The sequence below is a fragment of the Dermacentor variabilis genome, chromosome 4, assembly GCF_050947875.1.
Source record: "Dermacentor variabilis isolate Ectoservices chromosome 4, ASM5094787v1, whole genome shotgun sequence".
NCBI lineage: Eukaryota > Metazoa > Arthropoda > Arachnida > Ixodida > Ixodidae > Dermacentor > Dermacentor variabilis.
In genome coordinates, this window is record NC_134571.1 from 229,468,737 (window position 1) to 229,493,893 (window position 25,157).

The window sequence follows — 25,157 nt, forward strand, 5'->3', positions numbered from 1 at the left end:
AACTTATTGAAAAACAAGCAAGCTGTGCTGGATGGCTTTAAAAAGAGTTTCTCGGCAAAGAAAATGAGGAATCACAATTCAAAATACCCTGAAGTGGAAGGTACACTTCTACAGTGGCCAAAGAGTGCCAGGAGTGCAAATCTTCCCATACATGGACCTACACTTGCTGCAAAAGCCAGAGCTCTCGCCCTCCCAATTGGGCCTTAAACATTTCAAGTGCAGTAATGACTGGCTTAAGCTGTTCAGGAAACTACATGGCGGGACCTTGAAGTCAATCGCTAGCAGAAGCGCAGCCGTGAACCGTGACACTGTAGACATATGGCGCCAACATCGGCTCCAAGCTCTACTTGAAAAGTGTGTAGACAAAGACATCTACAACCTAGATGAGGCTGCATTTTTCTACAAGATGCTACCAAATTGCACATTCACTACCACTGGCGAATCCTCATCCGGAGGAAAACAGAGCAAGGAGTGTGTCACGGTGCTGTTTGATACCAATGCAACCAGCAAGGACAAGCTTCCCTTGTTGATACTGGGGAAGGCGGAGAAGTCGCGGTGCTATCAAAGTGCAATTAGTATTCACAAGGAATGCATCTACAGAAGTAACAAGCGAGCATGGATGACTGCTGCTATATCTTAAGACTATGTGAGCCTTCTAGACGGTTCGACGCAAAGAATTGGCAAGTGCATTTCATAATTGACAATTGTCCAAGCTACGGGAAGATCGACAACCTCAAGGCGATCGCTGTGGAATTTTCGCCTGCAAACACAACTGCAGTACTGCAACCGATGCATCAGGGCATCATTGAAACTACCCGGAAGCTGTACTACAAGGCTGTTTCGTAACGCGTGCTCACAGCATATGATGCCAGCAAGAGGTACAACATATATTTGGTTGGTGCAATTCACTTGCTGATCTTTTCATGGAAAGGACTCGCACCTTCGAAGGTCGCCAACTGCTTTGCACGCGCCGGCCTTTCTCACGCCGTTGTCAGTGACCCTGAGGATGATGAGCCTGACGATGACCGGACTTGCACTGATCTGTACAAGACTCTTCATAAAGTTGCCTGCCAAGAGGTAGAAGGTGACTTAAGACATTCGCGTTGGCTGACGCTGCTGGCCATGTGGTCACCCCAGTGAAGGATGCAGAGGTACTAATTGCCGCTGTTGGTGACCCCGATAAGGATGAAGAGCCACGTGAGGTGCCAACTATGGTGCAGATGCGGGAGTACCTACGCCTGCTGCGAAATAAGGTTGAATCCATAGGCGACGACCACGGCCTCGTGCAATGCTTAGTCAAATTAAAGCAGGGGTTGCTGGTAAGATCTTGAAGCAGCCAATGCTCACTGCCTTTTTTGCACCTGAATAAAGTTTTGCTTCACTGAATACATTGTATTTTGACTTCCTCGGAGTTGTGGCGCAATTAAAGCTCGACTGCTTTAGCTTTGCTCGAGTTATCAAATATATCGAATTACCGCTTATAATGAATTTTTTCGCCATCCCGCTGACTTTTTTATAATGAGAGATTACTGTAGTTTCTTTATAACCCATTAGGTGGGGTTAGTTGTCCGAGAGCGCTCAACAGCAAAATTAGATCCCGCAAGCACTAATATTAGTCTTTATATTGCAAAGAGGGCAAGTGTACCTCAAAGTTGTAAGATGCGAGCAATTTGGCGTAATATAGCTTTTTATATCCAAAGAGAAGATAATTTGTGTGTCAGCCATGCCTCTGCAGTACTACTTGATAGTGAACTTAAGCTGCTAGCTATGTAAGGATTGATCATGTTTTTGTTTTTTTGCCTTACATTACCTAACATGTATGGTAGAGGGAAAAGAGGATTCTGTGTGGCACATGCATATGGTCTTTGTAGGTTATGTACATATGGTCTCTTCCAGTGAACTCCCAGTTGTAATCAGAGCATGGGCCCTGTTTTCCTTGTATTTGTTCTTCGTTTTAAGTGCCTTTTAAAAATGAAATATTCAAAGCTTTTTTCGTCAAAAGGGCCGGTGATGTGCAAGATCCTTGTTGCTAGCTTCCACCACAAAAAAGTGTCCCTATGTCAAAAATAACTGGAAGTGTATTCGGAAAATAACAGGAAATGTCTGGAAATGCATTGACTTGTTCAGACAACTTTCATTTTAGAAAGGTGGGAGGAAAGAAGAGAAAAAAGAAAAATGGAAAGGAATAACAGTGAATGTTGCTTTTTGTATCGGGTTTCTGTGCATCCCATGAGTTCTATGTTTTATGGAAGTAAACATTTAGTTGAAATCTTTAAAGGTACCTGAAAAATAGTGTTATGTTCTCTGTGCATCTTGGTCTCGTCCATCTTTTTAGTCTCGAGTATGTCATTATCGTAAGTGATACATGTTTTATTACACGTTGTGGGGTCCTCACCCCCGTACTCTTTAGACAAAGGAACGACAACACAGTAGTGCAAACAATCACAAGGGCATTTATTGCACTTTTCATAGATCAGTGCCTGCTAGCCGAGTTGCTATCCACAAAACATGCCGCGACAAATCGCGGAAGTCCGTCTCACCGCGACCAGATAGCGAGCGAATATGTTCGCCCCATGCTGGATCCCAACGCCTGGTCGTTCACGCGTACGATCACGTGAACGGTGGCGAACGGCAAGCAGCGTGGCACGTCCGCGCTGCTTTCTGTCCCCCAACCAAAGAGGAACAGCTTTCTCCTTTTCACGGCCAAGTAACCCCGCCGGTAGGCGGCGTTAGCAGCGCAGCACTCGCGCCATCTTTCGCACTGCGCTTCAACCACACTGACCGCTGCGGGCCCCAGGCCACGTGGCGAAGCTGCATTGCAGGAGACGGGAGCCATGCGAGAAAACAGCGTATCAGGGGACACGTGAGAGTCGCGTATCCCCACATCGTGACTCCTTGGCATGACCTCCAAGATTGTGTGACACCTGCAGCTGCCTGCGGTAGGCTCGAGAATCTTGGAGGCAATGTGCTGGGTCCTACCCATTAACTTCCAGGTGCATGCATGTGCTTAGGTGCTACTCAAAGGCTAGCAATAACCAGCCCAGAAAGTTTTCCAAAATTGCTTCAATATTCATCTGTGACCAAAATGAAATTACTAGAAAGGAGAACTGTGATTGTGGTGCACACAGGAGGATGAGGTCCATTTTGAACGCTTGGTGGGCCTTCTGCATGACCTGCTTCTCTGCGACGTTGCCAATGTCGAGACCAAGGACCAATTGCATGGGTGAGTGGCCAGCATTGCTCCTTTTCTGTGTTGATCACATGCCTCTTCATGAGGTGTACGGTAGTGCAAATAAAAGACGAGACAAAAGAAGACACACATGGACACACACAGCGCCGTCTTTTAATTGCGCTACCGTACACCCCATGAAGATACGTTACCAACAAGCCCACATTGAAACCCTCGTGATCACATGCCCTTCTGAAATTGGAAAGAAAGATTTGGTAGAGTTCGTTGTTATACTTTGGGCTCTTGGTACGCCATCATGACGTAGTGTTTATTTAGTAAATTTATGTTTGCGTTCTAGCCAAAAAGTGCGTTTCAAGTTTCTTGCAGTTTTAGGTCCCACAACTATTTAATAAGATGCCAGCAAAAGTTCAGCCATATTTGCATAGTATTAAAGCAGACATTTGTATATTTAGGTGGGCAGCAGTTGTCCAGGCAGCTGCCTTGCTCCTCTCTACACTGCTTTAGAAGTATATTTACGGCACTAGTACAGGATAGCTGCCATCTTTGTAAAGCTGGTTTTCATTTCTTTTTCTATAAGCTCAAGCAGCGGCTTCAAGGATGCATTGTGTAAAAAGGTTGATGTGTGAAGTCAAAAGCAATAAATCTTCGGCACTGACTGCAATGGAGAAACTGAAACCACTGTTCGCTCAGATTATGCAGCACGTTACCTGATAGAAACAAATTACGCACAGGAGGACTTGTTCTTGGACTGAGTGGTGCTTACTTGATGGCATGTTGTAGGCGCGCCAAGGCATAACCACAAAGGAGGCACATCACAGGTGCATTAAGTGCTACCTTCTGACAAATTTAACTGTGTGAACTCCTGACTATATTTATGCAGGCAAGGAAAGTACTGCGCTTGTCTCAAGGTAGACTATTCTACATGTGTGGTCAAAACAGGAACAACATTTTTTTTACCCGACACCATGATACATGTTGCATTGACGCATCTGTCCTCTGAGTTAGCAATATTGCCGGCTTGTGAGATCAGTTGCGTCAATTTATTTCCACTTTTTTGTGATTACTGTACACTTATAGAACAGAGCCTCCGATCCACACAGTGTAGGGTTAGCCATCCTCTGGCAAAATTTTTTACATTATCAGCATTCTCATATCATTTAGACATTGCCCCAATTGTCCCATGTAAAACTGGCTTTATGTTGGTAGTATGTGGTAAACGATGCCTTCAACACGTTCAACAAACTTAGCACAGTGTTTTTCTTTGCACTGTTATTTTAATACTGGCCATAGTGTTGGTCATTCTGTGTAACTTTACGCCATATTAACATGAATATAACGCAACTATGAAAATAACAAAAGGGGGTATGTCCTTAAGAAAAAAAATAGTATTACGATTAAGTGGCATCTACCAAGGCGGAATTGTGAGCCAAGTGGACGCTTATAAAGCGAGCTTGGGACTTTTGGGGAGCTTACGCCCCTATGAAAAAGAACAAAGAATTAGTACAGTTAAACCTCGATACCGTATAACGAAGTAGGTAAAATCGTCCATTTGCTTCGTTATATGGAAATTTCATTAAAATTCAACCTTTTATGCGAATAAGTACAGTCTCCGATCAATTTTTCTTACACAGAAAAGGTCCGCAGAATTTTCAGAATTATCGGGCAATTGAAAAAAGCAAATTTGAATGAGAAAACAATTCACTTGGTGATTTTGGAAGTCAGCAACAAATGATACGGTTTTATGCCACGTCGACGATATCTTAACATTGGCACGATGAGTAAAGTGAAGCCAGCCACGCTTTCTCTTTTCTTTTTAATTTCACAATACCCTCAATCTCGATAGGTGTTATTACAGGAGTTGGCGCATGATCATCAAAATAAAAAGTACAATGTGAGCAAAATAACACAGAACAAACAAGAAATTAGCATAGAAAAACATGGACACTTACATTCATTGAGTAACACATTGGTCTTCACACTATTGCTCTTGCAAAAAAAGAAAAACGAAGTAGTGATTACGACTGTTTCTTCTAAATGATTTGTAAATGTTTCTAATGTGGGCTGGGCAGTAATAGCAGGGTTTAAGCAGTACCACTCTCGCGCAGCTCGCGGAAAGAATGAAAACAGAAAAGTATTGTTGTTACAAAGAAATCCTTCTAGTGTGAAAGCGGGCTTATGTCGAGTCGGTCTGGTGTGTTTGTACTTTACAAAGGCTGCGGGATCCAACTTCAGCGCACTGTGTAATACTAAGTATAGGAACTTTAATCGTTGAACATCAGCTCAAAATTCGAGGGTAGCGAGGCCTGCGCAAGAATGAAGTTCGGTTGGTGAATCTATGCGTTTAAAATGATTATAGATAAATCGAAAAGCTTTTCATTGTATGCGTTCGAGCGTATGAATGCGGTTTTTGGTATGTAGAAACCATACTATGTTGGCATATTTGAGTGCCAGTCTGATAAGGCTGACGTAAGCAAGCTGCTGGAATGCGACAAGGTGCATTTGAGGTAGAACAGTTTGTTTAGGGCTTTTTTAGCTATGTACTGTATGTGCGCATTCCAGCTGAGGTCGGATGAGATGATTACGCCTAGCTCCATTTCTTGATGTCAATTAGAATATCGGCTATGCCCAATGGCTTTCCGGTTTAAACCGCTCTCTTCCCGTCTCTTAAGGTTACACCTAACATTCTTCGTTCCATCGCCCTTTGCGTGGTCCTTAAGTTAACTTGTTCCTGAGCTTCTTTGTCAACTTCCAAGTTTCTTTCCAAGCTCGATTGGTAAAGAAACATGCACATAATGCGGAGGTTATGTGTTTGGGGGCTCCCACCAGTCGCAGGTTGTTTTTCGTCCACTTTCATTTTTCTTTACCTTATCATTTCTACATTTCAGTGAAAACCACAAAATTTACTCTATGCTTTTTTTTTTGCCTCATTAAGAGGAAGAGAGTGCTCTTCAGAGCTGAACATTGGACCAAATACCTCTTTGTACTCTTTTGCTCCAGGTTGGTACAGAGCATTTATTTCTTGCAGAACCCATTTCGCAAAGAAAGTTGACGTTAATGCAATTAGCATTGAAGCAGTGTAGCAACACACTTTGTTACCTCTACAGAAACGCATTATGTATGAGGCATGTATGCAGCTGGGTTCCTCTCTCGTGCTTCCTACTGAGCACGCTGCTCCATCTAGCGCCACTGCCGCAGAGTTCGTGCATGCGTAAAAACATGTATCCAGACAAGATTATCTGAGGGTGTATGATGTAGGTTTATTTACGCCCAGCACTGGAGAAATTCTTTTTTTGTTTGTTTGTTATTGAAGAGTGGCACATACTGTGGAGATAAAGGAATGTGTCGGCGCTATTGTGCGCAAATTCACCTGTTCTGCTATCCCTATGCCTCACCCTCTTCCCACTCGCAACTATTTGTCAGCGGTGGCACGCCATGTTCGGCTGCTGATAACGAGGAGTGTGTCGCTTTCTCTTCTCTCTTTGGACTGGATCGGGTATGTACATGCTTCCTCTCATCTTCTTACACCTTTGTGACTAGGACTTGAGCTCACGCACGGTGCCTTTTCCCGTGCGGGGAGTGCATGCTTTATGCTGATCCTGTCCGGACGCTAAGCTTAAGAATGGGTGCCTAGTGCTCACATAATGTCTTGTCATGCTGAGCCGCACTTATTGGAGGATCAAGCCAAAGTAGATTGCCCAATCTCTCAAGAATTGGCCTATTATTTGTCGCGAGAGCAAGTAGCATAGCCACCAAGACTTTTCCTGGCGCCATGTCCCAGCTTGAGCCTATGCTCTCGCAGCGAAAGACTATAAGCATCCCTGTCTATATTTTTGCCCGTGGTGTGGGACCTCTTTGGGTCCCCCCCCTCCCCCCCCCCCCCCGCACCGCCTTGGGACCAGGTGTTTGTTTAGTGTTAGGTGCTGCCGAAGACACTAAACAGGTTCCGTCAACTAAGGACAATACTGTGTTCTTGCGTGCATCGCTCGGTAGTCCCTTGAGGCCTGAGCTCGCGTGCAGCTCAGGCTCCAAGCCGTCACTAGAGGCGACGGCTGATGCAACCTAGTGGCTCGCGAAGCTTGAACCCGCGGTGGTTGGTACTCCTGTGAGACCCACACTGGCACCCAACATGGCCTGCCAGATGTGGCGGTCACAAACGTGCTCTTGGGGCAAAGAAATGACAACACAGTAGTGAAAACAATCACAAAGGCATTTAGCGCACCTTTCATACTCTTAATTCCTGCCAGCCAAATCACAACGCATAGAACATGCTGACGGGCGTGCAACAAATCCAGGAATTCTAACTCACCGCGACTGGATATCAAGCCAATATGTTCACCCCATGCTGGACACCAACGCCTGGTCGTTCACGTGTACAGTCATGCGAATGGTGGTGCATTCGAATGATCATGTTCGTCCATTCTGGAGTCCTGCTCCTAGACCTCCCGAAACAGTCTCGCAGAAGCATGGATTGGCGCATGTGTGGAACATCCACGCCGCTCGCCGACCCCAAGCCAAAGAGGAACAGTCTTCTCCCTTTTGTGTCCAAGTAACCCCGCCGTCAGGGAATGTTAGCAGCGCAACTCTTTTGCTATCTCTCGTAGTATGTTGCAACCACGCTGCTGGCGCCCAGATACGGGAAAAAGCCAGATTACAGGAAACGCGAGAGCCATGCAAGGAAAACAATATCAGGGGATGCGTGAGAGTCGAGCATCCCCACAATACCCAGTGGCAGGTACCCAGTGACCCAAGTTAGTGTGAAAGAGGTTTTTTGATGAGTATCACATACCCAGTGGCACATACCCAGTAAAACAAGTTACCGTGAAAGAGTTTAATTGAAGAGCAGCACATGCCTAGCAACATATACCCAGTAAACCAAGTTAGCTTGAAGGATGTTTATTGAAAGGGAAAAATTTTTCATTACCCAAATGTAGCATAAAGCGATATTCTTCCACCTTGCAGGATTCTGCAGAACTGATTTGTCAAGGAAGTTTACTGAATAGCCGCACATCCCCAGTGAAGCATACCCAGTGACCCAAGTTGGTCTGACGGTTGCTTTTGAATCCTGTTCTCTCAGCACAGCAGCCCAATGCTGTGCCCATTTGACCACGAGCTACCCAGTGACCCAAATTCGTGGGAAAATAATTAGAGAAGCAGAAAGTCCTCTGAAAGTGTATGAGGTTCTAAAAGAATGTGAATTGCATTAAAATAGCAAATATTTTACCGTTTGCTTTCCTTAGGCTACATTCACACATGGGAAGCGGCAAGCGGGCAGAAAGGCCAAAGCGGGTGGAAAGTCTTTCCGTGCATGTCCAAGATGTTCACATTTGGTTTTGCCACTGCAGCGTAAACGACTGCCGCTTTCACACACATTCATTTAGTCTGTGTATGTTTGTCCGCATGGTGGCACTGGTCATCACACCATTTCAAGTGGTATGCTCATTCATTGACCCATCATTTATTCAAAGCTATCATTTCACGTAACTGCACGTGTCGTGTTTAACTTTCGTCTGCCATGGATGAGTAAGAAAACATAGTTTTGATACGTCTAGCAAGTTCTTCCTAAAAATGGAAAATGAACAAGGGAAAATGTTAAATTTTACGACCAGATGTTTACATGCTAGTGCAGCTTCCAGTGAAGTGGAACCGCTTTCCACTTCACCGTGGTGAAAACAATCAGTCCCGAGACCGATCAGGCTCACCGCCTGATTTTCCGCCCGTTTCACCACCTAGGCAGGCGAATTTTGTCAAGTTTTTTCCGCTTCCGCCTGCTCCGAGACCAAGTGTGAACGTAGCCTATGGGCTCAAAATTGGCACAAATATCTTTTTAAATTAGCGTTCTTAGGGTACTTCACACAATTTGTGGGGCCAGCTATTCTTCTATGTTTGTATGTTTGTATCTAACTGTTTTCTTGCCTACCTGGGACACTACGTAGTCATTGGTCGAAGGGGCAGCACATCGGGACCCTGTGCTGTGGTAACAGGTTTAAAAACCAACCGTCGAACCAACTTTGGTGATGTGTTCATATGTGCCGCTCTTCAACAAACTTCTGTAGTGCCCTCCCTTGAGTGGCACTTAGAAACCGGATAGTGCGTGCCCACATGAGAAGAAAAGAAAGACGGCGCCTGGTTGCGCATTTACATTCACTCGCCTGTGCAGCCGGTCGACTGCAGCGCGGCCCCCGCGGAACCAACGAGAACTATATATCTAGGTAAATTTTCACCCTAGGGGAGCCTAGGTTCCTATAGTGCCATGTAAAAAACGGGCCTAGCTCCTGAACACCCTAGTCCCCACGCGCGGGGCCCATAGAAATATAACATAGCGCAGGGTAGCATTGTTTACGCCAATTCGCTGGAGCAGCAGCGTGGGCGGTTCATTGTGCATGCATGCAAGCAGCACAACCACAAACGAACAATACAAGGCGGAACAGCGCATTTTACAGCAATCGAAGTTGTCTGTGTGTGACATATTTTTCTTGGGGTGTGCAAAGACCAATTGAGTTGCGTGTGTGACAAATGTGTATGCGCAAATAGCACGACCACGAACGAAAGTGGAACATCGCGTTTTGGCGTTTGGTGTGCGCAAAGAGCAATCGAGTTGCGTGTGTGCCGCGTTTGTTCGTGCAAACAGCACGACCACGAACGAAGTGATGCAAGGTGGAACAGTGCGTTTTGCGCAATCGAGTTGTGTGTGTGTGTCTGATGCATTTATGGTGTGCAAAGAGCACGACGATGATCGCGTTGAAGACAATCGCCGTCTAACTGCGCCATAGCAAACCGATTGTTGGGTTCTACATACGTATTGAACAGGCGCTAAAACTAGAGAAACACGGGATTGCGATGCGACCAGCCGCGGTGTATACTACATACGTTTTTGTAATGTGGTCAATCTTAAAAGGACGATGGCGTTTCTGCACCGGCGGAGAAGTGGGAAATCGTGATTAAATTTGACTGATCATTGTCAAAAGCAAAGGCTTACCCATAATTAGGGGCTATCCCTTACTGTCTACTGAAACTGCAGCCTCTAGTACTTTTGCACTTTTGTAGTCATGACACAATACGACGATACCCTATGACGAGGGGCCCAGACTACCGGAGAGCTGGTTGATCAAGCTTGCTCAAGAAACTTGACCTTTTGTTCTTTGATTATGCTACAGTGCTGGAGCGTAGTTTCTTGCTATTAGTAAACAGGCAAGACGACAACAAAACATTGCTACTCTACTCCTGTTGTGGCTCTTCAGTCAATGACACTAGAGGGGAAAGGAATCGAGATCCAAGCTAAGTGGCAAATTGTCTTGAGTCAGTCTTAAACACCCTTAACCCAATGTTTTAAATGCCTGTTTGGTTGATACCTTGTCCAGTGGAACTTCTTGCCAGCCCCAAATGTGCATAGCACCAGAGGGATAGTTTCACAGCTATAAGCAGCGCAATTAAGGGAGTGCAGTATGTGTATTGCAGCTGTACACGAGATAAGATAGTGCAGCTTGGTAGTATAATCGTATTTCTCATTTATAGTGTGGCAAGAATTTGTAATCTGCACTCAAGTTCTGCTGGAGCACAAGCTACTTTTGCTCTTTTGTGCAGCTAGTGTCAGCAGACAAGCTTGCAGTATTGCTAGGTAGAAAAGTACTTACGCTTCACGACCATCCAAGTCACAAATGAATAAGGGCGCGGATAGAAGTTGTAATTGCAAGAAACAGTTCAAATGCAATTGAGCATAATTGCCCTGTTGCAATGTATCCCTCGGCGCATTGTACGAGCCATGGCGGTTCCCACATGGTGTTGGAAGTGCCGCACCAGTGACATATAATAATGATGCTAGCGAGATTCAGTGTGGCTGTACTTTGTTCTATAAAAACTTTTCATGTGTTTTAGATTATATTTAGTGCAGTATCTGAAAGGTTACGCACAGAAGATGATAGTTGACCTTACAGCCATTTTTTCTATACAGTCCTTCACTTTCCATCAACTTCAGCAAATCATTGAAGCCCCCAAATAACACATTTAATATTGGTACTCAGATTGAACAGTTGCAGTCCTATGTGTATGTTTCAGAGAACTGGACCAAACATCAAGAAAAATAATGAAAATTTAGCTACCTATTGATTCTGTACCTTTAGGCTCTGCAGGAGCCATTTATCTGCAGCACCCAACTTATCCCTTATTTGACAGAATCAGATAGATGTGATAGATAATAGAAGAAGCACGAGTGTTATGGCTGAACAGTTTTCAAGAGGTAATGAACCTCTATCATATAATTCATAAATAACTGGAAGCCTTCTCCTAAAAAAATGTTCATGCTCTGCACTCTAACATCGACAAGTCCCTCCCTTAAATAAGGTGATAAAAAGAGCTGGTTTTATGAATCTGTTGTATTTCCACACTTTTAACCTAGTATAACTGAGGCCCAAGGCATAAATGGGACTGCGTGCTGTTCCGTATGTGTGCTGCGCTTATTGTACAGATCAATAGTAGCCAATCAATAGCCATTTTATTGAAGATGCAAGCTGGATCATATCCTAGGGCCAACTCACTGTCAATGAAAACTGTTATACTGGCTTCCTGCACTGTTTATTGATCATGGACTTCTTTTTGAGGTGCAAGTCCCTCGAAATCTTACTTAAACTATGAATTGCAGCTGGGAGAAGGTGTCCATTCATTAGGACCACACTTTTGTGTTTAGCTCTCATCATTGTAAACGGCTTCATAACGAGAGGAAACTCAGACAAAATGCTTATTTTTTCCTGGCATCCTTCTTCTGCTTTTTGTAAGCACAAACAATGGACATGTAAACAAGGTAATCTTGCATTTATCCTGCCTACAAGTGCCTCTTTTGACGTTCGTGCCTGTATTGCATTTTCAGTGCCTAAAAATTAAAGATTACCTTCTTTCCTTCTTTTCTCATGACTCGATTTTGTTAAACAAGAACCACTGAACAGTAATGATGAAAGCATTATGCGGAAACATGCAAGGTGATCAGGAAAGGTAAAATGAGTCATACACCCGATTGTAGCAAACTGTTACAAAGAAAACCTGTGCAGGTTTCTCGGAACGTCTTTACAAACCTACCACATTCTTCAGACTGCTCTTTTGATTCAGATGTCTGCAATAATACAAAAAAGTAGGTTCTCATAGGCACGTCTATTCTCTAGTTCATGAAGTCATCATTCCAGAGAGCCTTGCCATGCTATAACACTAACCTCCGTATTCAGGAATGCATCTTAACTTGAAGCCCATGCTTGACTCGATTTAAAGGACGCCTGTCCTGAACACACCAAAAGAAATGCAATGAGCATCTTGGGCACGTTCACACCAGGCGTCATTTAAATTAAGTCAAGCATGAGCTTCAAAATGTATTGCTGAATACAGCAGTAAGACGTGAAAAAGGTTGCTATTAATTATTTGTCCAATGTTTCAGTTTTCTCATCAAGAATATCTAGCTTTTTCTGAATGCCACCAATTTTTGCTTCATTCTCCTTTTCACCACATGTGCTTCATGGCAATCTCTCATCTTTCCATCCCTTCTCCTTTCCCACACTGTTGGCCAATGTGCAGGTGTCGTCTATGCGCTAGGCAGTTACGGTGTGGTCAGTGGGCTTTGCATTTCTCTGTCAACCAATTTCTCTCTCTTTGCTTTTGTGATCAAGTCCGCCTGACCCTTAGCTTACTGTATACAATGAAAACAAAGCCTTTTTTTTTTCATGAAATGGGCAAGGACTTGCACCTCTTGCAAAGGATCTTCCAGTAATGTTTCTCATTCCGTCAATCACACTGAACATGCACATCCGTCATAATTTTTATGTATCTAAAACACACCGATCAGAAAGGGTAACAAAAAGCTGCTATATTTTCAGATAGCACTTGCGGCTAAGAGAGCAAACCAAGACCAATTATGGGTGGTCTCCACTTTTTTTTTTTTCAACATGCAAGGAGCATTGTGCACACACCTCTCAAGCATAAAGGGAGCACGTATGAGCCATGATGCCTCAATGGCTCCCATGTCTGATCACGCAAAAGAAGGCAGGCCAAACATAAAATTTGTTTTTTGGAAATTCCATTTATTATTGCTAAAATTTTATCTTGAAAACAGAGAAAGTGGTCTTCATTGCAAAACCGTGCAACCTCTGGCTGTATTTTGCAGAGCATGAAAACATGAGAAAAATACTCAATTGAAATGGCAACAGTGAAGAAACATTGGCACCCATCTTCTGCAATGCAGAACAGAGTGACACTGTACACGGTAATCCAAAGTATGGACCCAACTTGGTCGTAGCATACACGCTCTGTGCTGATGCAATTTTAATTACAACTGAAGTGTGGCATCCACTACTCGCCTGTGTCGTCAAAGGCCATTTAATTTTGCCACACATTCTTTATCCGCTACCTGAAAAGATTACATTACACCATGAAGATGACAAAGCTCACATGCATTAGAGGAAAATTGGTCGGCCATCTTGTCTCCCATACAATCCTGCCAAATACCTGCAATTAGTGCAAGTGTGCTAGTTCCTGGCACTGTTTCCCATAATATCTTTGGTGAAGGTACTGGGTAACAATATCTCAATCACTTGACAAACTCTGCAAGGTTATTAATTTTTAAAGCAAACAGCTCTCTTTGCCTCTCGGCAGCACCATGGCATAATTTGTTTAATGCAAAAGGTTGAAGCAATTCATCGGCATGTGCTTCACAATGTGCCTTGCAAAGATTCCTCATTAACAAATATACTGTTTCGAGAATTTTCATTTCAGTTTGCTGACACTATGACAAGAGACAGGAAGGAAGCTATGAAGCAACTTGTCTCTCCACACCAAAAACCAGCACCTATAGACTCTGCTACAGATGTACTCCTCAAAATCTGGCTACTCCTTGGCCAAACTGTGCAAAAATGTTAAATACTTGAGTCAGAAGTTATGTCAATCAGGCTGCTGCCACTCAAAGAGCAAAGCTCCTTGAAACAGCTAATCCCAAAAAAGAAAGAAAAAAGAGCACGTGCGAATGTTTCATACTTTATAGTATAGAATAAAGATTTCACCAAAGCCAGGAATGCCACATATCAGTTCCAGTAAGGAACATCGTCTTGAGAATGGCTCCTTGATCTGGATTACATATTTCAACTAACAGTTCTGCTCTATTGATTTACAGGTTGTATTTATAAAAGCAGCAATTCTGCTTGTACAGTTTGAGAAATATGCCAAAATTGATGCATGGTTCTTTCACATAAGAATTTGAAGGATAAATTCTAGGAAGCATTACAAAGGCAGCAACAGTGTTCGAAGGTGTCAGAATGAGGGTGTCAGCCAGCATCAAGTGCAATCAAAATGTGGCTTTGCTGTTGTTCAAAGCAGATATTGTATTCACCCTACAGCGAATACAATATCTACAGTTCTCTCCCGCTTTCTCCATCTTTCTTTGCGGTCGATATGATATGCAGCAAACACCAACTAGGCCAAACTGAAGTTCTTCTGCAGAAAGGAAACTAAGCAACACCTTCAAGAAGGCAGTCCCTAAACAGTGAAAAAAAAAAAAAAAAAAAAAAGATTGGAGGACACCTTTGCTGCGCCTTTAAGAGTGGAACACGATAGCATTAAAAGATCCATGGCTACTTCTAACGCTTCCCGGCAGCTGCAGCTGATGCTTCTGTACTGTTTCCCTGGAAATGCTGGTGGTGAACACTATGGATAAAGGCAAGCTTTCTGGGGCGTGCCACTCCTAAGACAGACCTGAAATGGCAGCTGGAAAAGGGGTTTGTGTTTGAGTTTCCATGCAACAGAATTATATTTTCTCGTATATTCAAATTACAATCCAACGCTATCATGTCTCAAAGTTGTGTACAAGTCATACTTTATGAATTTTTTGACACATTCTACTTTGAGAATTTCAGTTAGTTCAGTAACGCCTGTGTACCACATGGAGGGCCTGCATGGATCGGGATGCATGGTTTAGGATTAATTTTCTCGTATGGAAAAGGTCGCCAACACCACGACACGGGGTCCTGAACGTTATGAGTGTTAATATTACGAATCAGTTCCAGGCCAACAGCACATGTGCCATGCACAGGAAAAATCAAACTAGATGCACTTGGGCACTTCCCAAAATTTTTTTTACAAGAAAGGCAGAGGGAAAGCCTTCGCTGCTAAGGCATCAGATGAGTAATGTATAAAAGATGCAATCTAAATCTTAGTTGTACACCCGAGAAGGACTACATGCACAAATTGCACGCAAAATTGACGTCGACTCGGGTTGAAGGTAGCTTTCCGAGTTCTCCCTGGTGCTGCCTACAGGCAATAAACGCATTGCTGAAGAAGCTTACACAAAACATTTTTCGTTTTCCTTCACTGTCTTTAGTCTCTGTGTATTTTCTACATTTCCACCATACCTAAATGTTTTCCTTAGGGTTTTTCATGTTTCATCCCTAACAGTTAATGCCCATTACAACGTTGAAGATGTTTGCATGCTTTTTTCTTCTGCGCACAGTACTTAAAGAAGAGCCATCCTGTCAGCCAACTAGGTCTACTACTTTTGCTCAACTACATTTTGGAGCCCAATGACCAGAACGACTTCTCTAGCATACCTGAAGGTAATGGAGAAGTAGAACAGGAGTACCGGCTGCATGAGATATTTGAAGACATAATGACTTCTGGAATATCAACAATATTCTAGACAAGATTCAAAACATGAGTTCCAAATTTATTAGCTTTTTTTACCATTTTTTATAAGGCTATTGAGTAAAACTATCTTCATCCTCAATTACTGACTGAATTCATCTTTGATAGCAGCAACATTCTTGTGTCATATAGCGTGTGTTGATGTTGGGCAGTGTTTCTGCAATAACAACCTCTGGAGAGTTTTTATCTATGTGTAGCTGTTCATTAGTCTCCTTCCCAGTAACACCTGCCGTACATAGTGGCATGCAGATTGAAGTATTCGGAACTAGGGATGCTACATCAAAGTTGATGTGGCTTCAGAAATTTACCACGGGACACTTGTGAGCCATGCAGATGTTGTTTGAGTATTTTTACATATGGCTCGTCTACACCCTGATTCCGTAATGCCTCCATGACTGCTGAGGTTTCGACTGAATCAAACACTTTCTCGTAATCAATGAAAGCCATATAAAGGGTTGGTTATATTCCGCACATTTCTCTATCCCCTGATTGATAGTCTGAATATGCTCTATTGTTGAGTAGCCTTTACAGAATCCGGCCTGGTCCTTTGGTTGACAGGAGTCTAAGGTGTTCCTGATTCTATTTGCGATTACCTTAGTAAATACTTTGTAGGCAGCGGACAGTAAGCTGATCGGTCTATAATTTTTTGAGTCCTTGGTGTCCCCTGTCTTATGGATTAGGATTATGTTAGCGTTCTTCCAAGATTCCGGTATGCTCGAGGTTATGACGCATTGTGTATACAGGGTGGCCAGTTTCTCTAGAATAATCTGCCCACCATCTTTCAACAAATCTGCTGTTACCTGATTCTCCCCAGCTGCCTTACCCCTTTGCATAGCTCCCAAGGCTTTCTTTACTTCTTCCGGCGTTACTTGTGGGATTTCAAATTCCTCAAGACTATTCTCTCTTCCGTTATCGTCATGGGTGCCACTGGTACTGTATAAATCTCTATAGAACTCTTCAGCCACTTCAACTATCTCATCCATATCAGTAATGATATCGTCACGTGATCGTGACGTCAAAGAACACAGTAGCAATACTGTGAAAGGCAAAACTAGCTTTTATTGGGCGAACCTGTGCCCACAACACAGGCTACACTTAAAGTACAACGAGAGCGGCAAACACAGTCGGCGATGGTCGAAAATCTGATCAACGGGTCAAGCGCGTCGGCTTTTATACATCAATTGTCGAATGTTCCAGACTAATCGTTAGGACCTGCGTGCCTACCACAAAGTTCTACACCATTCGCGTCAGGTGATGAAATCAGATAACATAAGGTTCGACGACAACAGACGGCAGATAGAAGCATCAATAACTTTCCAGAAACTTCGGATACATGCAGGCGCGTCCCGTGCTGTGCGATAACATTTGTTAGGCGGTGAAACATAGTCGCCCGATAAAGATAAGTACACGTGTCATTACCCCCCTCTTAAAAAGCATCGACCCGATGCTGAAAACAAACGAAAGTAATAAATAAAAGCACTTGTAGCAAAGAAAACAATAAAATAAGGAAATTCGTCAGCGTCCGTAAAAGGGTGTAAGGCGCACCACGTGGACCACTTCAGATTGTGCACGGCGGCGCTGTGAATGCGAAATGCCGTCTGGCACGACCTGATAGTCCAGTGTGCCAATACGTTGGATGACCTTGTAGAGTCCGAAATAGCCTCACAGTAGTTTCTCACTGAGTCCTCGTCGGCGTATCGGGGTCCAAACCCAAACACGGTCTCCGGGCTAGTACTCGACGAAGCGTCGTCGGAGGTTGTAGTGTCGGCTGCCGGTCCTCTGCTGGTTCTTGATCCGCAGGCGAGTGAGCTGTCGGGCTTCTTCAGCGCGCTGGAGATAGGTAACGACGTCAAGATTTTCCTTGTCAGTGACCTGCGGCAGCATGGCGTCGGACGTCGTCGTCGGGTTCCTGCCGTAAACCAGCTTAAATGGCGTCATCTGTGTTGTTTCTTGCGCCGCCATGTTGCAAGCGAATGTTACGTACAGCAGGACCGCATCCCACGTCTTGTGCTCAACATAGACTTACATTGCTAGCATGTCCGCGAGGTTCTTGTTCAGGCGCTCCGTGAGACCATTCGTCTGCGGATGGTAGGCAGTTGTCCTCCTGTGGCTTGTCTGGCTGTACTGCAGAATCGCTTGGACGAGCTCTGCTGTAAAAGCCGTTCCTCTGTCGGTGATGATGACTTCTGGGGCACCAAGTCGCAGCAGGATGTTCTGGACAAAGAATTTCGCCACTTCGGCTGTGCTACCTTTCGGCAGTGCTTTAGTTTCAGCGAAGCGGGTGAGGTAGTCCGTCGCCACGACGATCCACTTATTTCCGGTTGTTGACGTCGGAAAGGGTCCCCGCAAGTCCATCCCGATCTGCTGGAATTGTCGGCAAGGAGGCTTGATCGGCTGTAGTAATCCCGCTGGCCTTGTCGGTGGTGCCTTGCGTCGCGGACAGTCTCGGCATGCCTTGACGTAACGGCCGACATCGGCGGTTAGGTGCAGCCAGTAATACCTTTCTTGTATCCTCTATAGCGTCCGGGAGAAACCAAGGTGCCCAGCGGTCGGATCGTCATGTAGGGCGTGCAGTACTTATGGATGCAGCGCCGACGGAACAACAAGTAGGTAGTTGGCGCGGACTGGTGAGAAGTTCTTCTTCACTATTAGGTGGTTGTTTTGAAGCGTGAACGAAGACAACCCACGCTTAAATGCCCTAGGGACAACGTCGGTGTGCCCTTCCAAATACTCGAATAGGGCTTTTAGCTCCGGGTCTTCTCATTGCTGTTCGGGGAAGTCTTCGGTGCTTATTATTCCAAGGAAGATGTCGTCATCCTCGTCATCTTGCGGCGGTGGGTCAATGGGGGCGTGTGATAGGCACTCGGCATCTGAATGCTTTTGTCTGGACTTGTATGTTACAGTGATGTCATATTCTTGTAGTCTGAGGCTCCACCGTGCCAGCCGTCCTGAAAGGTCCTTTAAGTTAGCTAGCCAACACAACGCGTGATGGTCGCTGACCACTTTGAATGGCCTGCCATATAGGTAAAGCCGAAATTTCACTGTAGCCCAAATGATGGCGAGGCATTTCTTTTTGGTTCTAGAATAATTGCCTTGTGCTTTTGACAATGACCGGCTAGCGTAACTATCACGTGTTCATGTTCATCTTTTCTCTGGACTACGACGGCACCGAGGCCTAGGCTACTGGCGTCAGTGTGTATTTCGGTACCGGCGTGCTCGTCGAAGTGCGCAAGTACGGGCGGCAACTGCATGCGTCGTTTGAGTTCTTGAAATGCGTCGGCCTGCGGTGTTTCCCACTTGAACTCGATGTCACGTTTAGTTAGCTGTGTCAGTGGCTTAGCGATGCGTGAAAATCCTTGACAAATCACCTGTAGTAGGCACACATGCCAAGAAATCTACGCACTGCCTTTTTGTCGATGGGCTGCAGGAATTTTGTGATGGCAGGTGTCTTCTGTTGGTCGGGGCGGACTCCAGACTTCCTGATGATGTGGCCTAGAAACAGAAGCTCATCGTAAGTGATGCAGCACTTTTCTGGCTTCAGAGTGAGCCCTGATGACTTGATGGCTTCTAGTACTGTTGCAAGCCGCTTAAGGTGATCGTCGAAATTTCCGGCGAAGACAGCGACGTCAGCCAAGTAAACAAGACAGGTCTGCCACTTCAATCCTACTAAAACCGTGTCCATCACGCACTGGAACGTTGCAGGCGCCGAGCACAGTCCAAGTGGCATAACCTTGAACTCGTAGAGGCCGTCTGGGGTGATGAAGGCGGTCTTTTCACGATCTCTTTTGTCGACTTCTATTTGCCAATAGCCAGACTTGAGGTCCATCGACGAGAAGTATTTAGCATCTCAGAGCCGATCCAATGCGTCGTCTATCCGTGAGAGGGGGTATACGTCCTTCTTCATGATCTTGTTCAGTCGACGATAATCGACGCAGAAACGTAGGGTTCCATCCTTTTTCTTCACCAGGACAACAGGGGATGCCCACGGGCTTTTCGACGACTGGATGATGTCGTCGCACAGCATTTCGTCGACATGTTCTCTTATAGCTTCACATTCTGGCGGCGAAACTCGGTAAGGGCTCTGGAGGAGCGGTCGAGCGCACTCCTCGGGGATTGTGCGATGCTTGGCGACTGGTGTTTGTCGAGTCCTCGATGATGTCAAAAGCAGCCTTTGTATTGTCGGAGCAGACTTCTGAGCTGCTGTTGCTTAATCACGGGGAGACATGGATTAATGTCGTAGTCCGGTTCGGGAACCATGGTCGTCGGGGTAGATGCGGCGGAATCCGAGAGGATAAACATGTGGGATGTCGTGTCGGCCGACGGACGAATCCCAACATAAAAACGTAACGCTTCTTTATTCGACTAACGATGGCAGCGGACGGGCATACCAACGCTACGTTCGTCACAGTAGCAGAAGGTAGAAGGCGGTCTTTCTCAGCCAGGCAGCCTGTTTTTATAGCCACCGTCGGTGACGCATACTTAGGGTGACGTGGCGGTGGCGCTATGTTTTTCGACCATGCAGTCCAGCGTGCAGCTGTGTTATGCCAGGCCAGATGATAAGAAGACGGAGGGTGCGCAGAAGTATGCGCGGAGTGTGTCGCCACATCACCCCCCCCCGCGGAGTGGAGAGCCCTCAGGGCTTGAAAAAATCTGGGCAGCGTACACGACGTCCGCTGCGTGTAGTGAAAGAAGCAGTCTGCGATGTCGGCGGTCGTGGATGGACGTCTGTGGATGAACTGGTATTCCCTGGTTCGGCGGAATCAGTGTAGGCCATCTTCAGCTGGTCGATAGAGACGCGGACGGCGTTCCCTTTAATGCGCAGGGTGAAGGTTTTGTAATCGCGACGGAGAACTGGGTAGGGTCCGATGTAAGGTGGCTGTAAAGGCCGGCGGACAGTGTCGTCGTGGAGAAAAGTGTGCAAGCACGTTGCCAGATCCTTGAAGACGAAGGGGGCGGTCTTGCAGTGGTGAGCTGCAGGTGACGGGCGGAGGGTAGCGATAGTGCGTCGGAGCTGGGCGATGAAATCTGTGGGATCTGACGTCGCGGTGGTGGATGGCGGTGCAGCAAGAAATTCGCCTGGGAGACGGAGAGGTTCCCCGTAGATGAGCTCTGCGGGTGTAGCCTGAATGTCGGGCTTGAAGGTGGCGCGAAGACCTAGGGTGACGGCTGGGATGGCTTCAGGCCAGGTTGAGTCCGGGTGGCACATGATGGCTGCTTTGAACTGTCGGTGGAAACGTTCGATGATCCCGTTGGTGCATGGCTGGTAGCTGGTGGTCCGCGAGCGTTCGAACCCGATGGTCAGCCCGAGCAGCCGGAAAAGGTGCGATTCGAACTGTCGTCCTTGGTCGGTGGTGACGCGGCGAGGGGGCCCGAAGTGGGCAATCCAGCCGGCGAAGAAGGCCGAGGCGACGTCTTCCGCAGTGATTCCCTCGAGGGGCCATGCCTCAGGCCATCGAGTGTAGCGATCGATGGCGGTGAGGCAGTAGTGATAGCGTCCAGCTGGAGGCAAGGGCCCTATGATATCAAGGTGGACATGTTGAAACCGACCAGAGGTCTGGGGGAATGTGCCGAGTGGTGAAGTGACATGCCTGGTGACTTTAGCGCGCTGGCATTGAATGCAGGAGCGCGCCCAGGTGCGGCAATCCCGCTGCATGGAGGGCCAGACATATAGCGGTCAGCCACGAGGCGTGCAGAGGCGCGTATGCTGGGATGGCTGAGATTATGTAGCTGGTTAAAGAGGTCACGGTGATGGGAAAGGGGCACATAAGGCCTGCTTCGTGCTGTTGATATGTCGCAGTAGATAGTCTTTGTCGATTCAGGTATGGTGACTTGCTGCAGCTGTAGCGAGGACCCGCCCTTAAGAAGCTCCTGCAGTTCAGCGTCCGTAGTCTGAGCCTCGGCGAGGACATCAGCTGTTACCTCTGAACGGCTAATAGCTGCCACACGTGAAAGCGCATCGGCGTCCACATTGTCCTTCCCACTGACATGTTGGATGTCGGTGGTAAACTGGGCGATGAACGAGAGCTGGTTCTGCTGGACAGGCGGGAGTTTGTCGCGGCGTTGAGAAAAGGCGTAGGTCAGAGGTTTATGGTCTGTGAAGATAGTGCGGTGTTGTGCTTCGAGAATGTGGCGAAAGTGCTGAACTGCTTCGTATATCGCCAGAAGTTCTCTGTAGTAAGCTGGCGAACTCGACGGCACGGGGGTCGTGGTTTCGTTGGTGGGACTGGCCGCAGAAGGGGTCATTTCCAGAATTGGTTTCCAGAATTTCCTCGATGTACAGGATTGTCGTACCCTTGTTGATGTGCTTGAACTCCTGGCTGAAGTTTGTCAGCAACACTTCAGTTTTCCCTCCATGCAGTCGAGCGATCCCTCTTGCGACACAAATTTTACGGTCTATTAGTAGACGTTGGTCGCCTTCGATGACACCTTCTACGTCAGCGGGTGTTTCGGTGCCGACCGAAATAACAATTCTGGAGCGAGGTGGGATGCTCACTTGACCTTTAAGCACACTCAAGGCGGGGTGACTACGAGGGCTTTCCGGCGGTATCACTTTATCTTCCGACAGCGTTATTGACTTCGACTTCAGGTCGATAATTGCGCCGTGTTGGTTCAGAAAGTCCATACCGAGAATGACGTCTCGTGAACACTGTTGGAGGATAACGAAGGTGGCAGGGTAAGTGCGGTCATGAAGGGTTATTCTTGCCGTGCAGATTCCAGTCGACGTGATGAGGTGTCCTCCAGCGGTCCAAATTTGAGGGCCTTCCCATGCGGTTTTAACTTTCTGCAACTGGGCGGCGATGTGTCCACTAATGATGGAGTAATTGGCCCCTGTATCGACTAAGGCGGTGACTGCATGGCCGTCGAGAAGCACGTCGAGGTTGGTGGTTCTTTGTCTGGCGTTGCAGTTGGGTCTTGGCATCGGATCACGGCTGCGTCGCGTTGAACTGAAGTTGGAACGTTGCGTTGTCAAGTCGTCTTTCGTCGGTGTAGTCTTGGCTTCCTGACTTTGTCGGGACGGCGGCATGTCGTTATGTTGTCAAGATGGTCTCTTTGTCGGCGGCGGCGGAGGATCTTCGTCAGTTCGACGAACAGCAACTGCACCTCCATCAGTTGCTGCTTTTAGTTTTCCGGATATGGGCTCGCAGAGCGGTCCTGGGCTGGGCCGATGTATGGTCGGCACTGCGGCGACAGGTAGCGGCCTTGTGACGGCGAACGGGACGGTCGTCGAGGGCTCCACTGAGTGGCGGCGAGGTAGTCGGCAATATCGCGAGGTCGTTCGCCAATTTGTGGTCGTGGCACATTAACGGTGAACCCTCAGAGTCCCATCTCCCGGTATGGGCATCGACGGTTGATGTGACCCGCTTCTCCACAGTAGTAGCAGAGCGGGCGGTGGTCAGGAGCGCGCCAAACGTCTGTCTTCCTCGGTAGCTGTGCTGGGCGACGGGTGGGCGTGCTGGCGGCGGCGGTGGTGGTCAACGGAATTGCGGCGTTGAGGGGCCCTGGCGCGGTCGTGGAGGAGGACCTTGACGGCGGGTAGGTCATCGCTTGCGGCTTAGGCTGCGGCGATTCAGGGGCTACTCGGAGTTGTTGTTGGAGCTGCTCATGTACGGTGTCGGCAATCGAAGCCACTTGAGGCTGTGATGATGGGAACAGCTTCTGTAGCTCCTCCCACACGACCGCTCAGAGAGTCTCGCGAAGATCGGCGGCGGCCAGTGACTGAACTCCGGTGTTGTTTGTCGAGTTCGTGTGGTGGCCGAATTGCCGGTTTCGCATCTCGAGTGTCTTCTCGATGCTGGTGACCTCACGAAGAAACTCATCGATGGTCTTTGGTGGGCTTCGTACCATTCCGACAAAAAGTTCTTCCTTCACACCACGCATGAGTAGGCGGACTTTCTTCTCCTCGAGCATTTCAGGGTCAGTGTGGTGGAATAGACGGCCCATTTCCTCCGTGAAGATCGCAGTTGTCTCATTAGGTAGCTGCACCTGGGTTTCTAATAGCGCTTGGGCTCGTTCTCGGCGCAAGACGCATGCGAATGTCTGCAGGAAGCCGCTTCCGAACAGTTCCCAGGTCGTTAAGGTTTCTTCTCGGTTCTCGAACCACGTTCTGGCTGCATCTTCCAATGCGAAGAAGACATGTCACAGTTTGTCGTCGCTGTTCCAATTGTTAAATGTAAGCATATTTAGCGCCACCAAAGAAGGACGGAAGGGAGACGACACCACAATGCGCTAACTTTAACAACTTGATTTTCAGGAAATACACCTATATAACACATGCACAGTGGCGCCACCTCATCCAAATCTTAACCATCCAAAACAAGCTGTCTCCTTATCTAACAAGTCAACCGAAGGGGCACTAACACACGTATCACTATTCCGCCTGATAGCCTGAGCCTCAGTAATCTCTTGCACGTCTTTATCTTTGTGCTTCGCAAGAACGCGGCAGGATCCATACACCGGCGCACAGCCGCATTCCCATAGAGTTTCTCACTACATTACCTAGAGGGAAATCGGGCGCTGTTGTGCTGTGGTATGCATGGGAATATTGTGACTTCGGATTGGCATCGTTCTCGGAGAGACAGGACACCTTGAAGACGTGCTTGGCAAGTACCGTTCCGTCTGTCACAATGATTCATTTTCTACTAAAATAGCATGTGAAAAGCTGTCTTAGCTTTATTATTACTCGAAAACATGTTTTGTTTAACTATGAGAACTTGTTATTGCGTGTACGATTATATGTTACGTAAAAAGTAACAGCGGGCCACTAAAGTTGGAGGACAGACGACAAGGTTCACGCTCGCTTTCAAACAGTTTGGCGTCTGTTCTTGCTTTTCTTCACTTGGTCATGCATTGTAGGTGAGTAAAGATGTAATATGCGTGAATGGAAACATTTTATGAAGATTTTACTTTGAGAACGTGTTATTTGTGTAGCCATATAGACGTTTTAGACGAAGCCTCTTACAACACCAGCCAACACGAGCCTCGCAGACACATATACCGTCATTCCCATGACGGCACGGTGCCCCCTTGAGAAACTCCCACAGACGGTGGTGCCAGATTTCCCTCTAGGTGTTATAGTGAGAAACTCTATGCGCATTCCTGACAGTGGGTTGACAGATGACCGTATTGCTTATTTTTCACATTTAGGCTATCTTCCCATAATCGGTCATTAAGACATCTCCCTGTCTGTCGAATGTATTTTTTCCCGCAGGACAGCGGAAGCTCATATTCAACAGCTTCTACGCAACCCACTGGCGCTTTTCGATGATTCGTAGAGCATCTGGCAGCTGGCTTACGATACGGGTCC

The 25,157-nt window shown here is 46.6% G+C and overlaps 1 protein-coding gene across 6 annotated transcripts in view; it reads left to right on the forward strand.

The window, feature by feature from the left end:
• ric8a (ric8 guanine nucleotide exchange factor A) overlaps nt 1-25,157 on the forward strand; it is a 513,564-nt gene that overhangs the window by 300,698 nt on the left and 187,709 nt on the right. For all 6 annotated transcript variants that reach the window (XM_075691022.1, XM_075691025.1, XM_075691023.1 and 3 more), the window contains one exon: nt 3,129-3,223. In XM_075691022.1, the coding sequence (XP_075547137.1) occupies nt 3,129-3,223 (95 nt within the window). The remainder of the gene's footprint in view (nt 1-3,128; nt 3,224-25,157) is intronic.